The 15,570-nt window shown below is 37.9% G+C and overlaps 1 protein-coding gene across 5 annotated transcripts in view; it reads right to left on the bottom strand.

Moving 5' to 3' along the window:
- The window catches only part of MYO6 (myosin VI), a 101,364-nt gene that overhangs the window by 62,008 nt on the left and 23,786 nt on the right, over window positions 1-15,570 (bottom strand). For all 5 annotated transcript variants that reach the window (XR_010997075.1, XM_068183869.1, XM_068183870.1 and 2 more), the window contains 2 exons: window positions 9,352-9,490; window positions 3,264-3,333 (listed from right to left, as the gene is read on the bottom strand). Coding sequence is in view for 4 of the 5 variants with exons in the window: in XM_068183869.1 (XP_068039970.1) it covers window positions 3,264-3,333; window positions 9,352-9,468 (187 nt within the window). In the remaining variant the exon portion in view is untranslated. Of the gene's footprint in view, window positions 1-3,263; window positions 3,334-9,351; window positions 9,491-15,570 lie in introns of those variants that run through there.

Genomic DNA, 15,570 nt, shown 5'->3' with positions numbered 1-15,570 from the left:
CAACCACTAAGCTTGCACTTCACACAAGGGTCACATACACACCTCTCATCTATAATGACCAACAAAGTTGTTTTATGTGGAACTGACATCCTTTCTCAAGGGCTGCAGCAGCAAAAAAGTATTCTAACTTATTTATACAAATGTGCAAAAAGGGCTGCCAGTTTGTATGACCTAAAGTCAACCTGCCCTGCTCAGCCACCTTGCCCTACAAGGATACCTGGAGTTTGGTAAGCAGCTCTTAACATCTCTTTCAACACTCCTCCTGCTGAACCAAAATATACTGGCAAAGGAAAACAGGGACTTCTCAAAACATCTGTGTTTATGTTTTGCATCTTTTACTCTTCCTCCTGCAGTGGACTGAGGAGTGGAGGTGGCTCTGTCCTCTACTTATCTGCATTAGACTTGCCTGAAGCAAAGTGAGGTTCACCAGCGAATTGCAGCCTCCCTTTGGCTCTACTGAATAACAGCCCTTCCCTCCATTACATGACTAAATACAGCTTTGTTTCAAATATCTGGAATCATTCACACTTCTCAAAGAACCTCATAGCTTCTGGTTTGTTCAGAAGAAACCACCTTCCTCCATAAAATCCCTTGCACTCATATTCCTGTGCTGGCAGAGGCACACAAGGTACACTTTAGCTTTACCCTAGGTAAACTCTCCCTTTGGATCATAACAGCCTTGAAATCATGGCTGTGCACAATTCCTTCATGAAACAGCAGGTTGGCCCCCATCCCCACAGTTCCTCTTCTGCCACCGTAGCAGACACGCATTCCCCCACAGCCCCACAGTCACCGGGAGACGCAACAGCCGAGCTCAGACACCTGGTGCTGCACAGCAGGACTCGTCCTGCCCTCCCCAGGCATTCTCGGTTCACATGGCTGAGAAAATGGCCTGGGACCACAAATTGCAGTCTGCTTTCACCTCTTTTATTGGGGTCATCCCAAGAGAAAGAGACATTAACAGGAAATGGGCCAGAAACAGAAACTCCTGCTTGATCTATAAAAGTTGAAGTCTCCTTCTGCCCCTCTATGTGTCTGAGAGGGGACAGAGTGGTAAAAAATTAGCAAACTTGAAGTCATTTGGATCCTCAGTATTGAGATGAGAAACTATTACACAGTAATTATCTATCAACACCCTTGACCATATCTTCGTAGGAACCTCTCTGAGTTTGCAGTGTTTTAAAGGAAGCAGTTAATCATCAACTTTGTATTTGGTTGCTTATCTAAAAGGCAAAGGACCCCACATTTCATTATGTCCCCAGTGCCCTCATTGCAATTAAAGCAGCTATACCTGCAGACTCAGTGTGCAATGGGAGCTTGCTCCCCAAGGCAATGCCACCACCTCAAGACATGCAAACTAAGGCTTATATCAGCAAATTCAAAATGCATCTTTTTTAGAATAAATCCTTTAGAAGAGGCATCCATATCCAAAGGCAAAGGAAGTCACTGGAGAGAGAGAGAGAATTCTGAATATTCATATGTCTCATGTTTAAATATAACCAGTGTATATATGTGCATTTAGTTGTCCATATATTACATGCACACAAAGTTCACATAAGTGAAGTGAGGCACTAAAAACTAGGAAATGTCAATGCCAAATTTACTCACAGTGGCTCTCCTGCCCATACCACGAAGCAGGGTTTCTATTGAAAACTATTTTATGAAGTAATTGCAAGGCTCTGCATCTGTAGAACTGGGGTTTTTTAAAGTCTTATCCAATACCCTGTCTTTATACCCACCTTTCAGGATTTTTTAGAACAGTTTTATAAGTACTCAGTATAGTTTTTTTCTTAAAAATCAATGATACCGAACACAAATACTCTCTGACAGAGAAGGAAATTGAATTTGGGATTCACACATTCTGCAAATTAACTACAACGTGTGAGCAGCAATTTAGAATATGTTAGGAAAGTTAAAATAATGTTTGATACAGAAAGGATTGTTGAACAAAGTATTTTTAAGTTTTATCTTCTCATGAAGCCAAAGATGATATTTTCTTTGACTAACTTAGTTGAATAATATTCTGTTGGAATTTTACGTTATTTCCCTAATCTAATTCCAGATTTCAATTCCCTGACTAGGACACAGAGGCGTCAGGACATCTCAGTAAAATCATTGGGACAGATGCACAGATTAAGTGCATTTCCCTAACAATCACCATGTACAAAGAATACAGATAACAGCTTTGAAAAGTTTGAACCCGCATCCTTTTTGCAAAAATATAAGCAGCTGGAAGCAAAGCTACTAGCCTGGTTCTAATGACACTGCACCATCTAAGTCCGAGCGTAAGTCTCAAATCTCATCTTTTTGTTTCTTAATGGAGAAGGTGTAACAGCTGCATTTCCTGTCATGGCATTCCAGGACAGGAATTGAGGTTACATCACCTAGACCAGACCCCTAGCCTCTATTTTAAACTAAGAACAATAGAAGGTATTTTTGCCTACTATTTACAAAGTCTTCAGTATTTTCACCAAGCAGTAAACACTATAGGAAATGTTGAAAAGACTTGCCTTCATCAGTATTCAAGACAGGACAGGCTCTGTGATTTGCTCATAGAGTACAGCAACAGCAAAACATTTAACAGTTGTCTAAAAGCTGATCACAGCACTCTCTCAGCTTTCTCAGTATTCTCTCCCCTCTCCCCAGATTTGACAACTGTTTCCATCCACCCAACTATAAAACATTTAATAAAATAAAAGCCCTGCAGATCAAAAGTGACGTTTATTACACAAGCTCAGCTCAAAACTCCTTCTCCACCAGCACTCCTATATGCAATTCAGTCTATCCATTTTCAGTGATCTTGATAGGTCCAGATTCCGATCCCTAGTTTTGGCAAGGTAACCCTAAAATTTATTTTCCATTGCCTCTACTTCCACAAGAATGCTAACTGAGAAATTCCTTATATGCAGGAAAATGCTATGCAAATACAGGTGCTGATAAAGACACTGAGTCTTTTGCCACACTATAAAAAGTACAGTTACACCCATAATGCTGAATGGAGTATTTCTGAAGTCAAGCAACAGTTCTATATGGGAATTATGTAACTATCCATTCCTCTAAATTGTTCAAATGAAAACTAAAACCCACAGTAAATTATATTTAAAATGAGCTTCCTTTAAGAAATTTAAAGGACTAGCAAAGGTCATACATAAATTCGAACAAAGACAACAAGGAAGAAAGAGGAAGCTTGTAAGGAAACAATATTCATTTCATTGCAGATATTTTTTTCAAATGCATAATTTATTTATAAATTCATAACTTACAGTTATCTTCCACATCCTTTTTGCTATCCTCCTCTGCAGGAAACACTTGATTGATAGCAGCCTGGAAAGTCTGTTAGATAAGAAACATTAACATTGTCAGAATTACATAAAATAGAAATATGGTTCAAAGGCATCTCATGCAATCATACAAGTGAGTGCACTGTAATTGTGCATGATTTCAAATGAAGTCACTCGCTTTATACTTCAGAATTGGAAATTTTACTGAGTTACTAGATGCAGACAAAAAGCTGCTGCATTTATATTACTACACTACATTATAAAAATGAATTCACTGTAATATATATTTTAGTGCAATAATATTTGATTCTCAGGTGAAAAATTTCACGTCATACTGTGCAATACAAAAAATAAGACTAAAAAAGTAATGCAGAGGTAACAGCATTATAAATTACACACAATTTCCTCCATTTTGCAAGGAAGAAAGAATAAAACGCAAATCATTAGTTCAGTCAAAGGACTGTGATGTTATTATGATAAGCTGTTTTAAAATATTCCTACTTAAAATATTAATGTTCAATACATAAAATCCTCTGTATCACCAAATACTGTAGCTTTGTTTTTTTTTTTTTTGGGGGGGGGTCTTCAATAAATCAATACAAAAGTAAAACAAGACCTTCCTTCAACCCTTGTATTCTAGTTATACAAAACGACCATTTATCAAGTGTTCACATCCAACTGGAAAAATTCATAATAAAAGCATCTTTGTTTCTTTTTCCATCACCAGAAATCATAATTTATATTGCTGTAAAAAGGAAGGAAAAACATCCAAGCACACATACATTACAGCATCTGCACAAAAATACCTATTGTACAAAGGAGATTTTTAATTATATTTTTTGTTTACTGTAGGAACAGCTTGTTTGAGCTAGCGATGAATGAACAAAACCCCTGTTGTACCAATTAAACATGACAGCCACCATGCCACTGCAGGCACAGGCTCCTTTTCCCCATGGAAATGGAGACAAGAAGTCTAGTCTAATATTTGAAAAGGCAACCACTGGATCTAAAGAATGAACTTAATAAACAAACATGTTTGCTTGTTTAACATTGTACTCAGCAAGGTAGTCCCATGAGAAACATCTCACAGGGAAATTTAGGAGAAAGACAGCAACTTGTGTCATATTTGCTTGAGCACAACAGTATGAGAGGTCCTGGGGCTTACACCATCATTAACAGCCACAAATTCCAAATCTCTTTGAAGTGGGAAAAGTTACAAATGTCTCAGAGCAGAACTAATTGCTGCCAGACAGAAAGCATTAAATCTACAATATCCTTTCCCTACCAAGTTATCCTAAAGTATGCAATTTGTAGCCATAATAAAATATATTTTGTCATCCCCTTATCAGGATCTAATGCAAAAAAATTTGTACAAGATGTTTTCCTAAGGGAAACTCGATGACGTTGGAACATCTGAACATCCATCACACCAACTTCCTCCAAAATATCCTCTAGCAGAATTTGTGAGGGCCAGGGAAGCCTTCAATGTCTTTACCTACCTCAGAAAGATGCCTGCTGCTATTCAGAGTTTTAGCAGGGCAGATTCACCACACACTTTCCTACCTCTCACAGTATTACCGTAACTACATATTATCACCATAATTTTCTCTACAAGTTTGTCAACAGTAAAGGTAATTCTTGTTTGGTAAAGATGTGTTTGAATACAACACTTCCCTGTGATCAGTTCCCTGTGCATGAAACAGTGGGAAAGTTTAAAAATAATATGACCAGCTTCACAAAAATGTAACTTCACTTCTTGTTCTTGTCTGCTGATGTGTAAACCCATTAACCACTAAGAAAGATGGAGAGAATGAACACAATTCCCAGCTATTCTGTGAGACTCTTCGTAAACTTCTGATACTTTAACATTTCTGGAGCTAGTCAGTCATGCTACAACTATCCCAGAAGAGGAATGGCTTTTTCAATATCCTCACAACTAAACCTTCTGAGTCAAGATAAATTTAAAGGGGAAAAAAAAAAAAGAAAAGACAATTCAGAGAAATCATGCTGTCTTATCTCCTATCTGAAAGTTAATGTTTTTCTGTTGGGCTTTCTTAGATAAGAATGTAGGTATAGTTTCAACTATGTAAAAAAAAAATTCACTGCTGAACATCACATTTGGAATACTTTATGTAAAGTAAGGTACTTGTCATGTTAATAAGTATGATAGCTAGATGTGCACAGCTCCAAGAATTAACATCTAGTATTTTAAACAGAAAATGAGCCAATAATCTAATCTATCAATAAGAAAATATCCAAAGAAATTCTTTACTATATTGTCCCATTTTTTAATTTTTTGAACAATTATTTTAAGGAAAAAACTCTTCAGATACTTGAGGGAAGACTTTTGCATTAATCATAACCTAGGATAAGTTTTTCTAATGGAGTGGAGAGTGTATTAATCTTCTGAGACAATAAAGCAGTCTTAGGAAGCAAAACAAGGTTTAGGGCATTCTGAAGGGTTTTTTTTGTAGTCTTTGTAATGAAACAACTCTTGAAATCCAATGGCAATCTTAACTATTCTCCCAGAAACCAGATGAGTGAAAAAAGATATCTTTCCATTCAAACAGGATCTTCTTTCTACCATGTAATCCAATACATGTAACCATGCCTTCCTTTATATTTTCCAGATACAGACAGCAGACATCCCTACTCTCAGCTGTATTTCACAAACCAACCTACAGCAGTACAAACTGTGTGCAAGACAGACAAGAGCAGGCTCAATTGTGCAAGTAAGTTGCACACACGGTTTCACTGTTAAAAAAAAAAAAAAAAAAAAAAAAAAAAACACCTTAGCTTGAAGCACTGAACTTTGAACATTCTGATCCTTACTTTCAAAGTACATTTATTCCTTTATACTCAGCTGGGAAAAATGGGAAAAATACCATTCTGGTTATTCACAGCATACCAGAGCAGGTGGCCCATAAAGCCTTCCATGGCCCTTCAGAAGTGGCACAGAGCCATAAGGTGTCTCTCAGTTGATGCCAGAAGGGGCGTCAGCAAGTGCCTGCAGCACCTCACACCTTCCCAATGAATGCCAGAAACTCATGACTGCTGATGCTTTAAGTGCCTGCCCCCTGCTCCTCAGTGCCCCATGATGCCCAGAATGGCATCTCAAGATGCAAGCCCTTCCAGTGCATCTCCTCCTAATCAGTTTCTTTACATCTGCTACCTCCAGGAAAAGAGTAAATTCCCCATTTGGCAATTTCACTGTCATCCGCCTTTTCCTTGTTTTAGCCTCAAAGAACAAAAAGATATATGCACTAGGATCCAAGATTATGAATCCCAGTACATTCAGAAAAGAACACTTTAAGGAGAAATGAAAGCACAATACTAGTTGAGTTTAACAGCTGATTTCCTCTCTACCTGCCTCCTTCCTTGTATCACCAGCATGTGACTGCTGGTGGGCCATGGGCCAGGACTGCCCACTCTGGTACAACCAATCAATTTTAGAACCCATTCTCAGGGCAGGACTCCAGTTCTAGGTGCAACCATGCTCATTAGCAAAGCATTCTCCAGTTTCTCTGGCTTTTTTTCCTGGCATTTATTTTCCAGTCCCAGCATTTATAAACCTTGCAAGCCGATGATCTACTTTTTGGGAAGAGGTTCCCATCACGTGACACGTGCATCCCCTGTTCCAGTAAAACGCTCCTGCGGCTCACTGTACTGTTCTTTGTGCAGGGCAGGCTGGGTGACTCAGATCCCCACCTCCCTTAGACACACAGTTCTGCACAGAACTGTAATCATTTGGGGATGGGCTGTGGTGCCCAAAACTACTACTGCTGGGGTTTAAGTGAATTGGTGTGTTGAACCTCCACAGAACCGGGACTGGGTAACTTGGTTTAATAATGAGAAGCAACTTGCCACCACAATGACCTCAGCTCCTCTGCCCCCCTTCCACTGCTTTCTGCCATCCTGAAAACTTTCCACTTCTTCCAGTTGGATCTGGTCTCTGACCTCGTTTGGGGTGTCACGCACAGCTCAGCAGGCGGAGCTGGGATGGTGCCACTCTGCAGTGCCAGAGCTGGCCACAGATGGGGATGGGAGGGAGGGGTTTAAGGCATGATGAAATTGCTGCCTTGCAGCATATACTGCAGTTATTGACAAGAGTGTCATAAAAAGCAATAATCAAACACATGCATACACATTTCCTGTTCAGACTGTGGCCTCTGGTAAGCTACCAGTGCCTACAGAGAACACATATGACATGGTAATGACCCAAATTAAAAAATAATAATAAGTTACACTGCCCAGATATGTTTACAGATCAGGTTACTCCTCTCCTCCCTGTAATTATCATGGGCAGCTCCAGAGCTGCTGGATCAAGCATTCTTGCTGAAGAGTGCTTCTGAACTACCATTTTAAGAAAACAAAGTAATAATAAGTATTAATGCTGACTATTTCAAATGAATGGTCTAAGTGCACAAGGACAGAGTCGTCTTAAAGAGTCAAAAAGCAGTGAGAAATGTTTCTCTAAAAAGAAATCAATGACACCTTGAAAAGACTGAGAAGGTAACCAAGAAAACTTTTTACTCCATCTTTATTAATATACGGATAATTTATTAACTTTGATAGTTTAAAATATAGGACCATAATCTCTACAGCATTTAGACTGTGAAGTGTTTGTTCCCTTAGATGAGTGAACATTAGGCTCTTAATTGATCTGCTTAATTCAAAACAGCCAACAGCAGAATAACAAACTCCCTGGACAAAAGAGATTTTTTTGTTGTTGAGAAAACCATGAAACAAAATATTTGTATTTAAGGATCATTTTTTTTGGTTTTTTGTTGGTTTTTTAAAATTATTTATGGTCACTGAAAGGAGCACATGTTAGAAATAAGCAGTTACTCAGAAATATCATTATTATTGTTTCTGTTTCAGTGTAAAGGCTTTTGCTTTTTATGGCATCAGGACCATTAGGGAATATAAACAGAAACAGCAATGGGGGTGAAATTTATTTAAGTCATTTTAATATTAGCCATAGATTTGGAGTATTTAGTATCCTTGTCTGAATAATCTTGCTCCTCCTCAATCTGACAAATGAATACTACTACTACTATTAAACCTATACACTTTATCTGTCTCACTCAAAAATCAGATGTTATACTTGTTTTGTATGTCTAAGGAAGGCAAAATCAACTTCCTCTCCAAGATGCACAAAAAAGAATGCCTATAAACATTCCCCCAAAAGGAAGGACTGCTGCATAACCTTTTGACCTGTGACAAAGCATTCTCTCCAACTGCTGACATAAAAAAGAAGTTACAAAACACATTGTTGTCTTATTTACATCCTTGAATGTAAGAAAAAACAAAACTATTAGAAAGAGCACAAAAATATTTTCAAAAACACTGAAATCACAACTTTTAAGGCAGTGTAATCTTATTCTAGCTAGTACAACCCAGGAATCTGACCATTTGAATTAGGATAATTGATAGCTATAAGGTGCTTCCTGTAAAAACTGACATTCAGTTACGACATACTGAGTCTGAAAGATGTCATAATAAATCAAGCCATTGAAACACACTAATTAGGATGAATTAGGTCTTCATTTTAGAAGTTACATTTATTTTGACTTTAATTTGATGTAGCAATTCCATAAGACCTTTTTTTGACATCATATTATTTGTCAAGGTACTTGAGTTAAGAGGATTCATCTCTCAGTCTTCATCAGTTTAATGGTATCTAATCTTAGCCAGGGCCCAGCACATCCCTGTAGGACCCTTCCTATGCATGTAAGGAAAAAGAGAGAAGCTAATCTTAACAGCAGACTCTTAATCAGTGTCTAATTAAGTAAAATCAAACATACAGTACTGAATCAAATGGCTACAGAGATCCAAACCTCCTCTCTTTCATGAGTACATACTTAATGCACATGCAGATAACTGTGTGAGGGATCCACTGCAATACAATAAAGCTGAACAAAGATCCTTAGTCAAACTTAGAACAGAAAGCTGTTTTTCCACTCCTTCAGGCTGTGTGCAGTTGAAGATAGTGGCAAAGACCTGGCCTACAGGTAAGGTGTTTTCTTTGTATGCTTTTTCTCTGTTCCTTTGTTTTTGACACACTTACCTTGCCTTTTTGATTCAAAGGTTCAATAGTTAAGTTGTCAGGGCCAATGTCCACAATCATCCCCATTTGAAACCCATCAGTTGGGTGTGGAGCCCAAACGGGCTTCCCGTCTTCCATTGTGGGATTTATCCAGTATTTCCTGCAAGAAAAAATAAAACTAAAATTAATCAAAACACTTTGTATACAAATTGAATAAACTAACAGGATTTATGACACAGGCTTTAGTTTATGATGTTTATTTTTATTATTCAGTATGAAAGGAGACAGCTGCTGCAGACTGGAGTGAGCCTTTCTCCAGCTCACAGTGCTTCACCAACAGAGGACACCCCTTGGACTTCAGCATGGAGAAGACTGAAGACCAGAATCATTTTTCGTGGGATCCACACATTGTTCCCTGAAGCTCTTTATCCAGCTTCCCTAACTTGTGAACTAAGAAGGGAGTCTATCTCATGATCAAAGCAGAACTGCAAGACCGATTCAAAGTCAAGACTATACTTAGGAGTGTGTATATACACATATATGGATACACATGTAAAGATACACACATATGCATGTATGTGCATGCATATGACTAATGGATACTTGTCTGTACTTGAACTGGTGTACAAATATCTGTATTTTTGCTACAGCACACATTGAGGCATGTGAGCAGAAATCCAGTCTCTTGGCATTTGAGACAAATGAATGTGTTCACTCTTTTTGTGTGGCTGAGCATATGGCTTTCAAATAAGCCACAAATATATGTGGTCTCAATTGATTTATCATTCTGTAAGTCTTTTAAGGGCTGACCCTCCTGACACTATTACAACATTACAGGTCATCCTCTTAAGGAACTTTATTTTCTATTTAAAAATGACATGAAAATTGTTTTGAAATAATTTTGATCTGCAAGTGAAAAACATGCAAAGGCCAAGATATTCAAACCTTATGCTCCTCAAGTTATACAGCTAAATAAGCTCCCAGTTAAAAGGGGGTACTTGATGGCATGCAATACTCATTGAGCTAACCAGGAAGATTGCCAAGGTTGGCACACTCTGAATGGCTAATGGTGCCATTTCAAATATGCTGAATTGGTTACTTTTTTAGTGGCTTCTTTTTTTTGGAGGGGGGGGGTTTGGTTGGGTGGGGGTTTTTTTGTTTGTTTGTTTGTTTTTGGGGTTTTTTGGGTTTTTTTTTTTTTTTTTTTTGGTGGTGTAGTTTTGGTTTCTTTTAAACCTACTTTATAGTCCTTACCCTAATAAGAATAGAGTCCACTCAGCTTAAAAGGCTCACTTCTCCTCACTATTCCTTACTCCCCTCCAAAACTCATTCATACTAAACTGACATGTTTTAGTGATTCCAAAATTTGTAAAAAGTAATCTCATACCACCAAGGTGTAACTTGCCTCTCTCAACATGAAAGAAATGAGCCTGCCAAGAAGCAAAGAAAGCACTGGCAACAAACTCCAGAAGGCTAGGGAAAGCCCTGGAAAGTGTCCCACATTTTTCTTTTCCCATATCTGAAGGAAAAAAGAACATCCAAAATTTCTCACAAACAATGAAGGCTACCAATACCTTTGCCATGAGCAGCAGCAAGGAAAAAGAGTGATTGGCCCACCAGAAAGCTGTACAACTACGAGCAGAAAAGGATATCCTTGCCCCTCAGAGAATCTGTCAGCACACACTGCACATAACCTGCTTTTTACTGCCTCCAAGGACAGGTTAGAAAGTTTCAAGGGAAGGAAAAGACTGGCTGTGATCTCTTTGAGAATGCTGCTGATCTTAGTTAACAGCAAGCTGTCTTATTTCTTGGCAACTTTAATGTGAAATATTGATGAAAACTTGTGATTTACTATTCTGCCATGAACAGAACATAGTAACTTCTTTTAACTACACACAGAAAGTTATGTTCTAAAACCTCCAGTATCACATTTACTTGTGTTTACTTACACCCTTTCGCCACAGCCCATGAACTCTACAAAACAGCATCTTCATCATGTGTTGCCATCAGTATATGATAACTCCTGTAAACAACATCTGTATTCACTCACAACTGGCTGTTGGCCATTTTTTCTTTATTTTATGATACTGAAAAAGGATTTTTTTTCCAGTCAGACCTGACCTCTAGATCCAACTGCCATCGTGGGCATAGTTGCTAAACAGCTGAGTTTATTTCTGGATATAACCAAGCCTTCATTTCTTCACAAACCTATCATTTGCTTTTAAAATGCTAGTTCAAAATAGTAGTTAAACGATATGTCACACAACCACTAAAAACAAGGCTGTCTTTTACACCCCAAGTAGCATGGTCAGAGCTCCGGACATAACCATGTTGCACGAGAAACAAACTCTAAAATTACTGCCAAAACTTCAGCAAAAGTAGGAATCCAGCCTCCCCAGTTCACATCCAGATGCTTCTGCTTTGTTCACTGACAGGGCTTTTTGCATTCTTACATATTCTTAAGGCAACTTCATACTTCATTAATAAATTATGACAGAGGAGTGTCACAAGCTGAAAAAATCCTCTTGAAGGACAGAGCAGTGATTGAATTCAGCCACTCAGGAAAGGCAAGTTTAAGAAGAGTACCTGAGGCTTTGGAAACATCTAAGATGCCACTGGATGAAAAGAATCTAAATACAAGTGAATCAGTTATTAATGGGACAATAAATTTTAATAAATACAGTCTTCTGGCTGAGTAATGACAAAAAACCAGTTGTAACATTTTGGGTTTAGCACCACTCCATTTCTGTCAGCTGGGACTCTGGCAGGGAGCACACTGAAACTGGACAGCAAAACCTACCAGGTATTAGCTGCTCTATTATTTACACACCCATCTGATGTATTGTGCCATTGCCTTGAGACAGATGCAGGAAGCCTATTCCTGAACAAGCTCTTGAATAGCCAGTTTACAGACCAGCATTTTACAGTGAACAGAAACCACCAGTGGGAACAAACTTTTTTTCCCATTATGCATCCATCTAAATCCAATCTACATGCAGTCCATCACACTGCTAAAAGAGCACACCATTTCTGAAAATAATGCAAGCAAAGAGACTCATGCCCAGGCTAAAAGCTCTAAGGCAGCAAATTTGATAGCAACACCACGAAACACAAGGAGTAAACTGGACGATGCTTTCAAAAAAGGAGACAAAATAAGTTATTATCCACATTTGTATTTGTATATATGCGCTCAACATACATTAAGTGATTTTAAGTTGCTGGATCATTTTGGTCTCCACAATTATGACATCTCCAAAACTGAAGAAGAGAATTTGCAAGTGGGAAGCCAGCTGCCCTTTTCTCTTTCAACATAGAAAGACCTTGGGAGTACTGGTGTTTTTCTCTCTGTTGAGCACAAGAGGGATAGTAATAAAATAAGCCTTTGCCTGAAGCTGGTAAACTTAATAGCTGTTCCTTCAAATGTCAGATTTTATTTCTTCATAATTGGTACGCAATAATAGACCTTTCTTTAATTATCAATAAGAGTACTTAACACATTCAGCACTGGCTAAACACTAGAACTAATGTTCAAACAACGTGGAAGACAAATCACTGCCCAGATTCCAAGAAAAACACCCACCAATATTTCTGTAACTTTTTTTCTGCACTATTATTCCCCCTTTTGGAGAATGTTTAATTTTTTTTTTCTCAAAAAAATTAGCTATATAACACATTGAGTACAGGAAACAACTAGGAATTTCTCAGCTGAAAGCTAACACACTATCCTCCTCCCACTTATGTTTATCTAAGTAGTATTGATTTTAAAACAATGTAATACAACTACATTTGGGTGTTATAGACTATTTAAAAGGAAATCAAATGCTACCATCTGGTGAAAGAATTCTACAAAGGCAAAATATACTAATGCAATTTTAAACCTGTTGCCAGAGCCCAGAGGCAGGCATTTGCATGATCTGATCCTACTCACAATCCTATGAACAGTCTGCTATACCAAGGCACTGTACTGATTGCTCAATTAACTAATTAAAACAAATGAAAAATTAGACTTCATTAAACAACCAACAGTAACTCACTAAAATGGCTAAGTCCAAGGAAAATAAACTAATTAGAATAGGTATAGTAGTAAATTATCATTGTAAAACACGGGGTTTTTTATTATTAAAACCACCTTGCAGTTGTGTGTTTAAGAGCTGCTCAAAAATCTGCTGATTTCAGCAAACACATGAGAATACTCAGGGAAAGGTCCTATAAACATACAGAAGAGACTAGACAGAGAAAAACATTCATACATGGTGGTACCTTACTGTCAGACAAATTACTTTTGCAACCCTAGTTTACTGCTCAGCTGAAACTTCTCCAAATCAAAGCTCAGGCAGCATGCAGCTCTCTACTGCAGTTGACAGGGTATTTCAAATGAACTGCAGCTATAGCAGAGATTTATTTTTATTTGAGCTAATTACAATACGGTTATAGCTCCATTGTTTAACTGAGTATTAAATCAATACAATTTTTATTATCTAATTTTCCAATTCACTACAAAACTCTGCTCTAACACATTCTAGTTTATCCATGTCACACTGCAGCTTTTTCATACCTAAAATAACATCAGCAAAGTAACTCTGTCAAGAAGGGACTTCTGCCAAACTGGAAAAGAAGAAATAGACTACAATACAGCACAGCACAGAAGTACCTTCAAAACCAATTTGCTTTGAAAAATCGTAACCCCAACTTGTTAATTGTCACTACCTTTTGTAGATGTATGCATTTAAAACAAAGAGTAATCAGTCCACATCTGAGAATTACTAGATAAAAACTTCTTTTAAAGCTACCTGCTCTGATTGCCTGGGGCAACCTGAGCACAACAGCTGATGAAATTATTCTCATGGCATGCTAATTTTCTTCTTCATGTATTTGCATGCATCAGCATGTTTTCAATACTGAGCAACCACAAACTGATTTCTGTAGTATTTCCAGATGAACCACTCTTTTGTATTTATATTCACTTGTATTTAACATTCACATAGGAAATACCTTCTCTGCTATTGTGTTTACTATTCAATAAGAAAAGACAAGACAGTCTCTCATGCTTTAAGCAAAGGAGAAATCTTATTTTCTCTACATTAAACATGGCAATTCCCAATCAGTAAAGCACAACTGCAATACTCCATGTAATTTCTGAAAACACTTTTGCCTAGAACATCCATGCTCCTGGAAGAACAAATTTTAAGGAACAGAAGAAGGTGTGTAGTAGGGTCAAGATTAGCCAAAGGCCTGTACAGCTTCCACTAAACCATCTCATCTTCCTGTGTGTTAACTGCTGCTTGAGCCATTTCACCCCAACTACCCTCCTGGCCTTGCTCCCTGCTCTGTCTCTTCCCCTCGTGACCACCTTGAAAAGTACTGATGCAGGGCAGGAGATGATTCAGAACATGTACTTTGAAAAAAAATACTACTTTATCTGCAAATATTTAAATGGCTATTGCATCAAAATAAGCTGTTAAAAATAAGGAATTAAATTAATGGTAGGAAATTTCCCCCATAGCAACTGAATTTAATGTATGTTACCATCCTGAAAATGAGGTGATACAGGCATTGCCCAAGAACCCTCAGTTTTGAAATACATGTGTTTTATGCTTTTTCAAATGCATCATTGAATCAGTCAGCACTTTTGTACGTGTGTGCACCTTTTGTATTAAAAAAATGTAGCCCATTAAAAAACTACCTACTGAAGGAAGCCTATCCAAAATAATTTGAACATCAACTGAAGAGATTTCTGTAAGGCCAAGTGTCTTTCAGGTATTGTTTGCTAAGTGCAAAATTCTCAGTATTGCACAAGAAATAAAAATAAACCTCACATGGACAAAGAAATCTGCCACTGGAGGTTACAGCGAAGCTTCAAAAAATCCAGAGGAAGGAGAGTTTAGGCAATTTCAACAAACATACCAACTCTGCAGATATGGCAGTGGAAATGAGTCCACAAGAGGGGCTGTACACAGTAAAAGATCACTTGTGGCACACCAGCAGAGGACAAACAGCAAACATTCCCATGAACTGTGAGAAGATGACACATGAGAAGATTACAAGAGTGGGGAAGATGGAAGATCAAATGAGACTTAGCAAAGGAAGACAGCAACATATATGGCACGTTAACAAGCAAATATTTGTCCAATGCAACTACTGTTATACAAGACTGAGATTAATTTTGTACAGCTGTAAGTTTGTAAAATTCTAACCACAGAGGTTGTGGTCTTTTGACTATGACACTGAGAAATTAAAACT

The sequence above is a fragment of the Anomalospiza imberbis genome, chromosome 3 (assembly GCF_031753505.1).
Source record: "Anomalospiza imberbis isolate Cuckoo-Finch-1a 21T00152 chromosome 3, ASM3175350v1, whole genome shotgun sequence".
NCBI lineage: Eukaryota > Metazoa > Chordata > Aves > Passeriformes > Viduidae > Anomalospiza > Anomalospiza imberbis.
The sequence above is the reverse complement of the archived record's forward strand: the minus strand, read 5'-3'. Positions and strand labels throughout refer to the sequence as shown.